The 14655-nt window shown below is 54.8% G+C and overlaps 1 protein-coding gene across 1 annotated transcript; it reads right to left on the reverse strand.

Annotated features, from left to right (window-relative positions):
* Positions 1-4300: 4300 nt before the first annotated feature.
* Positions 4301-10253, reverse strand: NIPAL1 (NIPA like domain containing 1). The gene is made up of 5 exons (XM_038769293.1): positions 9983-10253; positions 8525-8581; positions 7524-7614; positions 5853-6013; positions 4301-5298 (listed from the first exon to the last, which is right to left on the reverse strand). The coding sequence occupies exons 1-5, from the start codon at positions 10251-10253 to the stop codon at positions 4676-4678; spliced, it is 1203 nt and encodes a 400-aa protein (XP_038625221.1). The 3' UTR covers positions 4301-4675.
* Positions 10254-14655: the final 4402 nt, after the last annotated feature.

A 14655-nucleotide genomic window follows, 5' to 3' on the forward strand; every position in this document is an offset into this window, starting at 1 on the left:
GCCCGGCCACTGCCCTGCTTCCCCAGCCCCCCCAGGGGCCCAGATGAGGGGGTGGGAGGAGCCGGAGGAGCGTCCACGATGGCTGGGAGAGGTCCTGCGGCCGGGCCATCGCTCAGTGCGATCCAGAGCCCCAGCCAGCCCAGAGCTGCCAGGCCCCCGAAAACCATCATTAAAGTTCTAGATTTATAAGAAGCCTGACGTCTCCTATTTCTCGTGAGCACAGCGACGGGCTCCTTTTCCACACCCAAACCTAGCAGCCAGACAGTCCTCAGCCTCCCGGAGAGTCTGGACTTACCGGCCCTGGCCAGCACATAGGCAGATTCACCAGGGATGCTTCCGGCCCCCGTGGCCGGCTCCCCAAATGGGGACTCCGGGCTTGGACTGGCTGCGGGCAAAAGGATCCCAGCCCGGGTGAGGTTCAATGCCGGCCCGAGGGTCTCACTCTCTTCCAAACCCAGGAAGAGACAGTGTCGCCTCCCAGCCAGGGCTGCTCTTCCCGCTGCCCCTACGGTGCACTGACCCCTGACCCCCACCCCTCCTCTAGAGGCCATGAGCCCTGATGGGCTGCTCCCCATTGGCTCCTCCCTCAGAGCTCAGGGGCATGGTGGTCCTCTCCCCATAGGGCCCCGGGGACCCCACCCCCAAACAGCAGGGGGTCACCCTTCCTGCCCCTGAGCCTCCGGGAAGGGGGGGCAGAGCCTGGAGCCCAGGGCTAGAGGCTAGAGGCTGCATGTTTGGGGCTCAGAGGTTTGGAGACAATGAAGGCGGGGGCGCCTGGGTCATCTGGGGCATGTGAGCGAGTGTCAGAATGGTAATTAGGGTCGCAGAGGCACCTTCAGACCATGTGAGCCAGCCCAAATGCCCCTGTCCTCCATGTGGAGTCTGATGGCCCTTCACATGGACACTGGGGCAGACAGTCTCAGACCCTGGTGCAGAGTGTAGCTTTGGTGGCTCTCTGCCTCAGTTTCCCTGCCCATGTAGTGGGGATAAGCACATCATGCTGGCTGGAAGAGGTGCATGGGAACAAACTGTAAGACATCTGGATGGCCCAGCTGCCCCTCCCCAGGCCCTCAGGGGTCTGGCTCCCCTTTGGCAGACCCCCCCACAATCTGGGGGGGACAATGCACCCACTGTGCCAAGCCCTGCCAAGCCCAGCTCACCCAGGGACCCAAAGAGAAGAGAGGCTGAGACCGACCAGCCACGGACCCGGGAGGGAGCAGCCAGGGAGGAGCTCATGAGGCCTACCTGAGCCAGAGGAGGAGGGCGTGGGATGTACCTGGGGCCTGGGCTTGCATGAGGAAGAACTGCAGGTGGGCTGGTTGGGGAGGTGCGAGGCTCCTTCCGGGTGCAGAGAGAGCATCGGCCCAGGAGACCGGACTGCAGGGGTGGAAGGGGGATGCTGCTCGGCCCACACTGAGCCTGGCAAGTCTTCCATCAGAAAAGAACATGCAGGTGCCTGGGTGGCAGGCCTCTGCCACATGGCCCTCTCCCCTGTGTAGTCCACATCACGATGCCATCGGTGAGTCTTTCACCAAGTTCCTTCCTGGGCCAGTCAGCAAGCCTATCACTGAGCCTCTTACCAGGCCTGTCAGCAAGCCTGTCACTGAGCCCCTTACCAGACCTGTCAGTGATCTTGTCATCAAGCCCTTTACTGAAACCATCAGTGAACCTGTCGCCGAGGCCCTTACCAAACCCAACAGCGAGCCCGTCACCAAGCCCCTTATTCAACTCATCAGCGAGTCTGTCACTGAGCCCCCTTACCAGACCTGTCACTGGGACCCCTGCCAGGCCCCTGGGAGAAGCAGCGTGGCTCAGTAGAAAAGAGCACGGGCTTTGGAGTCAGAGGTCATGGGTTCATATCCCAGCTATGCCAATTGTCAGCTGTGTGACTTTGGGCAAGTCACTTAATTTCTCTGGGCTTCAGTTCCCTCATCTGTAAAATGGGGATTAAGACTGTGAGCCCCCGTGGGACAACCTGATCACCTTGTAACCTCCCCAGCGCTTAGAACAGTGCTTTGCACATAGTAAGTGCTTAATAAATGCCATCATTATCATTGTTATTATTATGTGACACCGAGTCAGTTACTGAACCTGTCACCAGGACTGAGCCTGCCAGGGAACCACGGGCAGCTGGACAGAAAGTGAGGGATGGCGGGGCTGGGAGGGAGAGGCTGCAGGTCAGAGCTACTCTGCAGGTTCTGGGATGGGAACTGAGCTCTCGGCCAGAAAACCTGTCCTGGCCAGTGGCTCTCCAAACCCCTGGGTAGCCAGAAAGCATCCCCGGCTGAAAGGGCCAATGGGCTGAATGGGTTTTGGAGCACAAGCCCAGGCTTGGGTCAAAGGAGCAGTTAATGAATCCAAGCCCAAAGGAGCAGGGTAAGGAAGAACCAGGGAGAACCACAGCCAATGGGAGAAGTACTGGGGAAGAGCCAGAGGCAATGGGAATGAGGGGAGCCAGAGCCAACAGGAGTCGAGTGGGTGACCTCAATCTTAGATTGGGACCACTTGGAGACCAGGAACCATGGGGATTTCTCCTTAGTACTTAGTACGGTGCTTGGTGCACAGTAGGGTTTAATGAATACTGTTCTTCCTCCTTCTCCTCCTATCCATACCCCTGCCCACACGCCTGGCTGCACACTCCTCTGTCTCTCCCCCACTTCCCTTCCCTTCGCCTCTTGTGGGGGCTCAGCTCAGCGCTGCCCAACAGGAGCAAACAGACCAGGGAGGTTCTGGTTGAACCAGTTTCCCAGCCCGGGGCCCTACCCCGCCCCTCCCCTCCCCGCTCCACCCCACTGCTGCTGCTCCCCAGCCTCCATCACCAGGCTGGGAGCACCACGAGTCCTGCCTCCCACTCCTCCCCACCCTCTGCTGCTGCTCCCTGGGCTCCATCGCCAGGCCGGGAGCACCATACGCTCATCTCCCGCCCTCACTGTGCCTCTACAAGACACCAAAAAGCTCAGCCCAGAGGCCATATTTTGCCATGGCACCAGATACGACAAACCAGCCTGGGACAATGGAGAAACTGAAGCAGAGGTCTGTAACCCAAGCAGATGCTATTGGGATCATTTCCTCCTTCCACAACATCCCCAGGGTGGGGCTCACAACAGCAGCCAACTCGATTTCCAATCAACCAATCGATTTTATTAAGCGCTTCCCAGGGGCTGGGTGGGATAGTCTAAAGAACACTATCTCGACCCCCTTCGCTCTCTCTAAGCCCTGACGATGACCATCCCTGTGATTTAGACTGATGAGCTTTGAGCACAGAAGAAAATGATTTTATAGATTGGTGTCCGCTGGGACCACTCAGCCTGCTCAGAGCCTGGCATCCTGAGGGCCCCAGGCACTGCTGCTTTTCTCATGGATCCAGAGCATCACGTTGGCCTACCCAGGATCCTTGGCCCTGCCCCAGCCAGGCCCACAGGGAGAGCAGGATTATTGCAGTGGCTAATAAGGCTTCGGCCCAGGGGCCTGGTCTCCAAGGGGCTTAGCTGGGGGTGGCCTCAAGTGACCCTCAAAATCCAGCTCCCCCTGACCATTGATTGGAGCATCATGAAGATGGTGTCCTAAATAGACCTTTCCAAAAAGCTTCTGTTAGGCAGTCCATGTGGGCGTGTCTAGCTCTGAGAAGGACAACTACCCCTTTACTTGCAGGGAATGAGCAGCATGGGAGTGGAGCCTATGTGACTCCCCCTGCCCCTCCACCCCTAACCCCCAGACAAAAGACCGCTCAGCCCCAGCAGCCTGCCTGGGGCCACATGACAAAATGAGGCTGCCCTCAGCTCCCTTCTGTCTCTGCCACCGCTCTGACTGATGGCGTTACAAAGACATCATCTGGCAACCTTACACATGATGTCATCTGCATCGTGGGTCACGTGAGGGCCTCCGCTAGATTGTCCAACTACAGGCCCTGACTTAAGTTAATGCAACCCTGCCCCCGGGGAACCTTCCACACTCCTCACGGAGGAGCGGTGGTGGAGCTAGGGAGGCTGGAACAGCATCATCTTGGAAGTGCTCTCTGTAGGGAGGCTGCAATCCTCTCTGTGGGGAGCCTGCGCTCTTCACTGTGTGGAGGCTGTCTCCCAGATGCCCAGCTCAACAGCCCCCAAAGCTGCTCTGAGCACACCCATGGCCATACACCACCCCAACACACACACACACACACACACTCTCTCTCTCTCTCTCTCTCTCTCTCTCTCTCTCTCTCTCCGTCCCCCCCCCTTCCCACCCCCCCAATTGCTGAGCTCGGCTTCACAGTAAGGACGTCTGAGCAGCCTCTGTTCTCTCCAGCAAAAGGCACACAGATAGACAGTCCAGGCTGGTCACCGTGGGGAGAGTCAGGCCAGAGAAAGGAGAGTCGGGGGGCTGGATGGTCTCTCCCTAACACTGGAAGCAGCAGCCAGCACACACTTTCTCCCAGCATCCCAGTGCCCCCGTCAGAGCCAAGGCCTAGGTTGGGTGGGCTGACCCGAGGGGCACCGCTCCCTCGGGACCTGACGCTCTCCCGGGGCAAACCTTGCTGCCGTGCTTTCTCCGCAAGGTCCATGGTGGCACCACCGGGCCCCCGGCTCCCTGGGCGTAGGAGTGCCATGGTAAGTGCCGGTCCAGCCGGGTCCAGGGCAGTGGCTGATCCTCTGGTTCAGACTCCCCAGCGGCTGCACCCCCACGTGGCCCGGGGTCAGCCGCTCTGGCCGTCCACACGGCTGAACAAGGTGAGGTCGTCGTTGCAGCCCAGGGGGGAGAACTCAACATGCTCCAGTAGAGAGTGGCCATCCTCCCCCGTGCTCAGGGCTCTTGACACACCCTTGCGCACTGGGGCGGAAAGCTGACTCCAGGAAGGGGGCACACCCCTGAAGGCGTGGAGGAGGAAAATGCCACCGATGATGGTGCCAAAGCCGCTCAGAGTCCCCAGCACGTCCCGGGCGCCCAGGCCGTGCCACTCCTTGAACAGGATGATGGAGCAGATGAGCACCATGGAGGTGAAGCCCACGTAGTAAATGGGAGTCACCAGAGAGGTATTGAACGTGTCCAGTGCTTTGTTGAGGTAATTGATCTGTGTGCTGACTGACAGGACCAGCGTGGCAAGTAGCACGAAGACCAGCGGGTCGCGATAGACAGGCTTCTGCTCCAGGAGGTCCTTCATAGCAATTCCCAGCCCCTTGACGGAGGAGACCGAAAAGGCCCCGATGGCCGAGCAGATGGACACATAGACTAAGATGTTGTTCTGACCCTTCCTGGGAGCCACGAACAAAATTAGCACCAGGGAGGTCACCACCACAACCAGGGCAAAGCAGATGAACCCTGAGAAGAACGGGGAAACTGAGTCAGAACCGGAGCCCAGGTGGTCTGAACCATTTGAAGGCCCGGCTTGCCGGCAGGGCAGGTCCATTAAGCCCCACCTCAGGCTCAGATGCCCAACTAGTCCTGAGCTGTTCCAACGGACTGCCCTGAAAGACTGCTCCAGTGGACTGCCCCGGAGGACTGCCCCAGAGAATAATAATAATAATTATGGCATTTGTTAAGCGCTTACTATGTGCAAAGCACTGTTCTAAGCACTGGGGGGGATTATAAGGTGATCCAGTTGTCCCACGTGGGGCTCACAGTCTTAATCCCCATTTTATAGATGAGGTAACTGAGGCTCAGAGAAGTTAAGTGACTTGCCCAAGGTCACACAGCAGACATGTGGCAGAGCCGGGATTCGAACCCATCGCCTCTGACTCCAAAGCCCGTGCTCTTTCCACTGACCCACGCTGCCGGAGAGAACTGCTCCAGCAGGGAGAGCGGCCTTGACCCAAGAGAACACAGGGCACAGACTTGGCTCAGGAGACCCCAGGGCAAGGGCTCGGGTCACAGACCTGGGTCTCTCAGCTTGGCTTCCATGTCAGCTAAGGAGGTGACCTCTTCTTCCTCTGGGGCGTGGATCACCATGACCGTGGACCCTAGAAGACTCAGCACACAGCCCAGCTTTCCATGGACATTCAGTCGCTCATGAAGAAAGTAGGATGACAAGATGGCGCTGTTAGGAAGAAGACACCATGTTTGCCTGAGGGCAGTCAGGAGCAGAGCGTTCCCCTAGCAGCCTCTCTGCAGCCCCTCCAAATTCCCTCTGCCCACTCCGGACCCCCCACCTCACCCCACAAGCATCTCCCAACCCAGAACCCCGACCAGAGCTCTCACTGACCCTTGCTGGGCCCAGTCCAGAGCCCTTCCTGATCCCTCCTGGACCTCGCCCTGGCCCTGCCCAGAGCTCTCACTGACATTGGCTAGCCGCCAACCAGAGTGCCCCCTGGCCCTCGCTGACCCCAGTCCAGAGTCCCTGCTGGTCCTCACTGATGCTAGTCCAGAGCCTCTACTGGCCCCCTCCTGGAGCTCTCACAGGTCCACTCACTTCCAGTCCCAGTTCCAGCTCTGGGCCAGCGAAGGGGGTGATGTGGTTTGCACGGAGAAATGCCTCCAGAACCAGCCCTCAGGATGTAAGCTCCTTGTGGGCAGGGAACATGTCTACCAACTCTGTTGGACTGTACTTGCCAAAGTGCTTAGTGCAAGTGCTCAGCACACAGTAAGTACTCAATAAACATCATTGATTGATTTGACCACGAGGGAGGGCCAGAACTTCAAGGGGTCTGGAGGAAAGGACTGGGACAAACTTGGGAGAACAACGATCAGCAGAGTAAGAAGAGTCTGAGCCTTGCTTTCAGATGAATTTGGCCCTAGGCTCAGTTCTGGAAGACATTAGGAGGAGTCCAAAAGAAAGCAGAAGGCTGGAGAATGGGAATTGCAATGGCAACTGAAATGCAAGCCACCAAACTAGGGATGAATTCTGGCCACTGAGACTGGTGTCTTTGGCCACAGGGCGGACTGGACATACTTGTACAGACCAAAAGCCTCTGCTTGTCCTTCATTGGGAGCGGCCAATCCAACCGTGTTGCCAGGAGCTGAACAACTGCTAATCTAGGTTTGCGGCACGGGGCTTTGTCCACAGCATGTGCTCAAATCAATTCCGTTGGTTAATTAAAATTCAGCTCAATGTGGGAGGGAACGGATTTGCCAACTCTGTAATAATGTATTCTCCCAAGTGCTTAGTACAGAGCTCTGCCCACAGTAAGCACTCAATAAATATTTGTTTGATTGATTGATTGATTGATTGATTGACTGAAAGAGGCAGGATGCTACTGACTCCTGGGTAAGCCTTCTCACAAACCCAGATGGCCCAGATGTAGCCAGATGCAGATGCTGATCATCCAGGATGCCCAGGAGCACCTGCCCCAGCCTTGTTCTACTATGCTCATGGGACCCTGTGGATGCTGACCCTCTGGGACACCCGGGAGCGCCTGCCCTCGATTCTGCTTAAGATGTAGAAGAGGCCATGCAGACACTGACCCAAGCACTTGTTGCCAACTTGTACTTCCCAAGCGCTTAGTACCGTGCTCTGCACACAGTAAGCGCTCAATAAATACGATTGATTGATTGATTGATTGACCCTCCTAGGACACAGCCTGCCCGGAAACACTCTCTCCATCACCTACCTGACAAGGACACTCAGTGCCCCCAGAGGTGTCACCAGTGTAGCAGGCGCAAAAGCGTACGCAGCAAAGTTTGCAGCCTCTCCTAGCCCCACTGCAAGACAAATGGTGCAGTAAGCTGGACATCCCAAAATTGGCAGACATACTTCACTAATGCAGAGAGGTCGGCACCACGGGCACATACGAACTCGATGGAGCCTGGAAGAGGAGGCTGGAGCAGTTTGACAGCCAGTGTCTCTCCCGCTAATGGTTGATAGAGGGGTTAACTACCATAGACAGCCAGGAGCCTCAAAAGGAACATGGCACCCCATGCTGCAGAGACTGTGCCATGGGCATGGTTGTGCTATGGCACAAGCTCACGTAGCCAGAGGATACCCAGGAGATGCTTCATATGGTGATGTTCATTGGTGGGTGAGGAAAGTGGTGTCTTGGGCAGGCTCTTGGGCACCAGATAGCTGCCCCACTGGTGAAGCTGGTGCAGTTGCCCATGAGGCCTAGTACTGTTCTCAACTTCTCCCCATCTTTGCCTCAAACCTCCCAGACGGGGCTGGGACTGAGACTGGGACTGAGATTATCTGCACCCCCTTCCCCGCTTGCCCCCCCAGTACCATTCAGGATGGTGAGGGCTGGGGCCAGCCATTTCAAGGAGAGTCTAAGCATGAGACCAGCTAACCTAGGATTGGGAAAGTCCCGTAGGCAAAGGCTGAGGAGGCGGGGAGGGTCATGTGGTCACAAGCTGACCTGGGGCAAGGAGGGCCATGTGGACACACGCTGAGTTGGGGCTGACAGGGCTGGGAGGGTCACATGGGCTCAGGCTGAAATGGGGCCGGGAGAGTCCAAGGGAAAAGGCTGACAGGGGCCAGGAGAAGGACCTTAGTACCCATGGAGGTGTGGCTCTGCCACTCCGCCCCTGCTCCCCGCTGAGGCGTGAGAGTGGCCTGACTGGGCAGCTCCAACCTGCTGGCCTCTCTGGCCCTCAGCAACATTCCCTGGGCTTCACTTACTTGAGAGCAGCCCTGCCCACCAGAGCCATTGCTTGAGGTAAGAGTGTCCGCCTTGGCCTAGAAAAGCCATCAAATTCTAAAATCAGTGCAGAGGAATCAAACGGAATTTCTGTGCCCATCCTGAAGAACCATGGCCTAGTGGAAAGAGCACGGACCTGGGGGTCAGAGGACCTGGATTCGAATTCCGGCTATGCCACCTGCTTGCCTTGTGACCTTGGGCAAGTCACTTCACTTCTCTGTGCCTCAGTTTCCTCAACTGTACATTGGGGATTCAATATCTGTTTTCCCTCCTACTTGGGACCGTGAGTCCCATGCGGGACAGGGACTATGTCCAACCTGGTAAACTCGTATCTACTCCAACACTTAGAACAGTGCTTGCCACATAGAAAGCAGCTAACAAATACAGTAATAATAGTGATAATAATAATAATGGGTCAGGAGGGTATAAAGCCAGAATTCTCCCTGAGAATGCTCAGGGCAGCCCCATGATTCTAGACACAGCCGAAATCAGTCGATGAAAATTTACTGACTGAGTCAGGTGGGGCTGCTGCCATTTCTCTCAATGCTCCCTGAAGCCACAGGGAGGGAGGGGCACATTGAGGAAGAAGACATAGACAGGGATAGGTGGCAGTGCAAAAAGGGATAATAACAACAATAATAATAATGGCAAAACACCTCTGGGTGTGGAAAGCATTTTATGGTTCCAAAGGGCTTCCCCACAGATTATCTCATTTTATCTTCACATGATCCCTGGGAACAGCAGGTATCATTATCCCCACTTCACCAACAAGGAAACAGAGGCCTAGGCAGGTGAAGCTACTTGACCAAGGAGGTTGCCCAGCAGGCCAAGGGCCCAGCAGGGGTGAGAATCGGGTCTCCGATCTCCCAGATGGGGGTCAGCCCCCCAGTCCTACTGTTTCAGCTCAGTGCTGTGGTGACCGAGTTCCCCCACCCTCACTGAAGCCCTATCTCAGGCCCAACTTAGTCGGGCCTTCCCAGACTAAGCCCCACTTTTTCTCATCTCCCCCTCCCTTCTGCATCGATCTGACTTTTTCCCCCTTGCTCTTTCTCCCTTCCCAGATGCACAGCACTTATGTATATATCTGTAATTGTATTTATTTGTATTGATGCCTGTCTCCCCCACCTTCGACTGTAAGCTCATTGTGGGCAGGGAATGTCATTGTTTATTGTTGTACTGTACTTTCCCAAGCGCTTACTACAGTGCTCTGCACTCAGTAAGCACTCAATAAATACGATTGAATTGAATTGAATTGAATTGAACTGTGGGACCGCTCTCTTGGGCCTGTGGGATGTAGGACGTGGGCCCCTCCAGCCATGTGGGGTCTCCATGACCCTGCTGGTCTCCCATCTCTGCGGGATCTCCCCGGTCCCGTGGGTCTCCCCTGTTCTGTCTGTCTCTCTGGCCCCAAGGGTCTCCCTGGTCCTGTCAGGTCTTACCAGCTCTGGTGGCCCCTGAGGCAGCAAGCTGCAGGAGGCCCTTCTTCTTTAGGATGAAGCTGGAGCCGATGAAAACGCTGGAGCTCATGGCCAGGCCCAGACCCACCAGCAGGCCACTGTGTCCACCAGTCACGGCTTCCACGGGGGCCACACTCAGGACGGTGCCATTGGTGCTCTGCAGCCCAGGTGCCAGGGCAGTGGCCGGCAATGCTGACACGTTGGTGACCTGGCACCAAGCCTGGTAGGAGCCTGGACACATCAGAGCCAGCATGGAGCCTGCAGCCAACAGAGTCAGTGAGACTGGAGCCACGACCAGCCCCAAGGCCCGCATTTCCAAGCGCTCAGTGGGAGAACCTCCAAGGGGGCAGCCCAGCCAGCCAGGAAATGGCTTCACTGGGTCCTCCTTGGTGTCGGGAAGTGAGGGCACCTGCCTCCCGGAACCCCCACTCCGGCTCTCCCTTCCTCCTTCCCCTCCCTGAACCCGCCTTCCCTCTCCACACTTGCACTCGCACTCCCCAATGGCCCTAGAACCCAAGGGGAATGGCAGGATGGGATGGGAGGAGTGGGAGATGTAGCGGAAAGGCACATCTAAGGAGCCCTGGACCACATCTGTCCACCTGTCAGCCTGCCCACCTATCCATTCGTCTACCTGTCTACCCGCCTCTCCATCTGCCCATCAGTCTGCCTGCTTTACCTGTCGATCCATCTGCCCGGGCACCTGCCTTTCATCTGTCCATCTGCCCGCCTGCTCCTCTATCCACCTCCCTGTCCATCAGCCTGTCCACCCATCTATCCACCTGCCTTCCTGTCCACCCATCTAACCACCTAGCTGCCTGTCTGCCTGCCTGTCCACCATCTCTCCAGCTAACTGCCTGCCCAGCCATCTATCCACCTAGCTGCCTGTCTGTCTCCCTGTCCACCCATCTCTCCACCTAACTGCCTGCTTGCCTGTCGACGCACTCATCCATCTCTCCACCTGCCTGTTGGTGTGGGCCCTGCCCCCAGCCCCACCCAGTGTGCGGCAGCAAGATCTTCCTGCAGGGCAAAGGTCACTCCTAGCCATCGGGGGGGGGGGCAGGCCAGTGGCCAAGAGCTACTTTCACTGTCCAGCTGTTTCTGGCCTGGTCTGGGAGGGGCTGTGTCCGGGCCCCACTGGCTCCTCCCAGGGAAGCAGGCCAGAGTTTTCAGGTGCTCAAAAAACATTACTGACTGAATTTGGACCCTGGAGTCTTCCTTGAGGCTAAACAGTTGTCTTCCCCGTAGCTTCAGGGTACTCTGGGAGACCCAGGTAGCTCCCCTGCTGCCATCCAGCCCCAAGTTCATCCTCACCGAGCTCCTCCTTCCCAGGATCAGTTGGCTCTGGCCCCTCCAAACACGGGTCCGGCCACTGAGACTCGAGTGGGCATGTCTGGCCTGACTGTTCAGAGGGGCTCCAACTCTGGCACAACCCACCTGGAACCAAAGCAGTTAACTGGGCCTCCAACCCCTTAAACCTCGCAGCAGCGGCAGAGGCAGGAGGAAGGGAGGGAGGCCTCTCCTCACGCAGAAACCAAAGGACCTTTGTCAGACTTTGCAAGCCCCACTGTGTCTGGGCAGTGCAAGACAGGCAGGGCAGGGGCTGGTTAGTGCAGGGGCAGGGCAGAGAAAGGGCAGGTCGGCACAGGGGCAGGGCAGAGGCAGCGCAGAGCAGGGCAGTAAGTGGCAGGGCAGCATAGAGTAGGGCTGGGGGTAGATACAAGATAATCAGGTGTGACCCAATCCATGTCCCACATCGGGCTCACAGTCTAAATCCCCATTTTACAGATGAGGTAACTGAGGCCGAGAAAAGTGAAGTGACATGCCCAAGGTCACACAGCAGACAAGTGGCAGAGACAGGAATAGAACCAAAGTCCTTCTGTCTCCCAGGCCTGTGCTCAATCCACTAGGTCGGGATCTTCTCTCCACTCTCCCACCTCAGGCCCCTGACTCATACCCTCCAGAAGCCTGAAACCCCTCCCCCTTCCCCTCAGCCAATCCACTGCTCTCCTCATCCACATAGCCCTGCTGAGAGCCCTCCTCCTCCTCCAAGAACCCTTCCTGGATCCCACCCAACTTTCCCAGCTCACATCCCTTTTCACTTAGGCCTAGTCAATTGGCCTTAACATTTAATTACATTTAATTTAGATGAACCTACACTGACTCTTTCACCTCCAGATCCTTCCATGTCCTTGCTATCAACAGCCATAGATTTAAGAATGGCTATGTCAATCCATTAATCAGCTGTATTTACCGGGCACCTCGGTGTTTAGTACTGTACTAAGCCCTAGGGAGAGTACCAGAGAGCTAGAAGATGCATGTGACCTGTTCTCAAGGAGTTGGTGATCTACGAGAGTATCAAAATAATTAACAATTTACAAATTTACTACTATTTACAAGTAGTGGGAGCAGGAGAAAGAACTAGGCTAAAGAATCAAGTAGTACACGTGTATCAGAGTGAAATAGATGAATAGATCACTGAATGTACAAATAAATAAAAGATATTCAAATCTTCATCTATTCACTCTCCAATGACTTCTTCCTCACTGCTTTCAAACATGCTCATGTATTCCCTATCCTAAAAAAATCCCTCCCATGATCCCATGACTCCTACCATTCTTCTCTAAATTCCTTGAGTAAGCCTCTCAAGGCTCAGTTCCAGGTCCCCTTCCATTCTCCATCTACATCCTCTCCCTCGGAAAACTCAATCACTCCCACAGCTTCAACTACCACCTCTGCAAATGATTCCCAAATCTACATCTCCAGCCCTGACCTCTCTCTTCCTCTGCAGTCCTGCAATTCCTCCTGCCTTCAGGACATCTCTACCTGGATGTCCTGCTGACACCTCAAACTGAACATGTCCAAAACTGGACTCCTTATCTTCCCACCAAACCCTGTCCTCCCCAGGCCTTTCCCATCACTGCAGACAACACCACTATCCATCCTACCTCAGAAGCCCATAATCTTAGTGTTGTCTTGGCAATGACCTGGACTCATCTCTCCCAATCCAACCACATAGTCCATCTATCACCAAACACTGACAATTCTACCTTCACAACAATGCTAAAATCCACCCTTTCCTCGCCATCCAAACTGTTACCGTACTGATCCAAGCATCATCATCATCATCATCATCAATCGTATTTATTGAGCGCTTACTGTGCGCAGAGCACTGTACTAAGCACTTGGGAAGTACAAGTTGGCAACATATAGAGACAGTCCCTACCCAACAGTGGGCTCACAGTCTAAAAGGGAGAGACAGAGAACAAAACCAAACATACTAACAAAATAAAATAAATAGAATAGATATGTACAAGTAAAATAAATAGAGTAACAAATATGTACAAACATATATACACATATACAGGTGCTGTGGGGAAGGGAAGGAGGTAAGACGGGGGGATGGAGAGGGGGACGAGGGGGAGAGGAAGGAAGGGGCTCAGTCTGGGAAGGCCTTATCCTACTTATCCTATCCCACCTTGACAACTGCATCTGCCTCCTAGCTGACCTCCCAGCCTCCTGGCTCTCCCGACTCCAGTTCATACTTCACTCTGCTGCATGGATCATCTACAACAAAAAAAGTTCAGTCCATATCTCCCCACACCTCCAGTGGCTGCCCATCCACCTCCACATCAAACAGAAACTCCTCATCATTAATTTTAAAGCACTCAATTCGCTTACCCCATCATACCTCATTTTACTAATCTCCTACTATAGCCCAGCCCTTATTCTCTAGTCCTCTAGTGCCAGCTTACTCACCATATCCTCATCTCTATCTCATCACCAACTCCCTTCCCACATCCTCCCACTGGCCTGGAACTCCCTCCCCCTCCATATACATCAGATCATCACGCTCTCCACCTTCAAAGCATTGTTGAGGTCAGAGCTCCTCCAAGAGGCCTTCTCCAATTAAGCCCTCTTTTCCATGGCTCGCTCCCTTCTGCGTCACCTTCACACCAGGATCTGTGACCTTTGGACATTTAATAATAATAACAATAATGATGGCATTTATTAAGTGCTTACTATGTGCAAAGCACTGTTCTAAGTGCTGGGGAGGTTACAAGGTGATCAAGTTGTCCCACGTGGGGCTCACAGTCTTAATCCCCATTTTACAGATGAGGTAACTGAAGCACAGAGAAGTGAAGTGACTTGCCCAAAGTCACACAGCTGACAAGTGGCGGAGCTGGGATTTGAACCCATGACCTCTGACTCTATAGCCCATGCTCTTTCCACTGAGCCACGCTGCTTCTCTATTGATATTTACCCCACCCCTAACCTCACAGCACTTGTGTACATATCTTTAAATTGTGTATTATAAATAACTTATTTATTCATTATTATGTCTGTCTCCCCCTCTAGACTGTTACCTCATTATCAAGGAATACGTCTGCTAATTCTGTTGTATTGTACTCTCCCAAGTGTTTAGTATAGTGCTCTGCACATTCTAAGTGCTCAATAAATACGATTGATTGCTTGATTGATTCAATCTGCTGCATGGATCATTTTTCTAAAAAAAAGTTCAATCCACATCTCCCCACACCTCAAAAATCTCCAGTGGTTGCCAATCCACCTCACAACAAACAGAAACTCTTCCCCATAGGCTTTAAAGCACTGTCTCTTCTCCTATCTCACCTCACTGATCTCCCACTACAACCCAA

Source organism: Tachyglossus aculeatus, chromosome X5 (assembly GCF_015852505.1).
Source record: "Tachyglossus aculeatus isolate mTacAcu1 chromosome X5, mTacAcu1.pri, whole genome shotgun sequence".
NCBI classification, from domain to species: domain Eukaryota; kingdom Metazoa; phylum Chordata; class Mammalia; order Monotremata; family Tachyglossidae; genus Tachyglossus; species Tachyglossus aculeatus.

Bases quoted from the DNA above. Each gene is read 5' to 3' on its own strand.
- NIPAL1 (XM_038769293.1), bottom strand. From the start codon at position 10,253: ATGCTGGCTCTGATGTGTCCAGGCTCCTACCAGGCTTGGTGCCAGGTC. The intron at 8,582-9,982 runs GTAAGACCTGAC...TGGCTTTTCTAG, and splicing joins CTCAGGGGCCACCAGAGCTG to GCCAAGGCGGACACTCTTAC. The intron at 5,299-5,852 runs GTCTGTGACCCG...CGTTCTTCTCAG, and splicing joins AGCCAAGCTGAGAGACCCAG to GGTTCATCTGCTTTGCCCTG.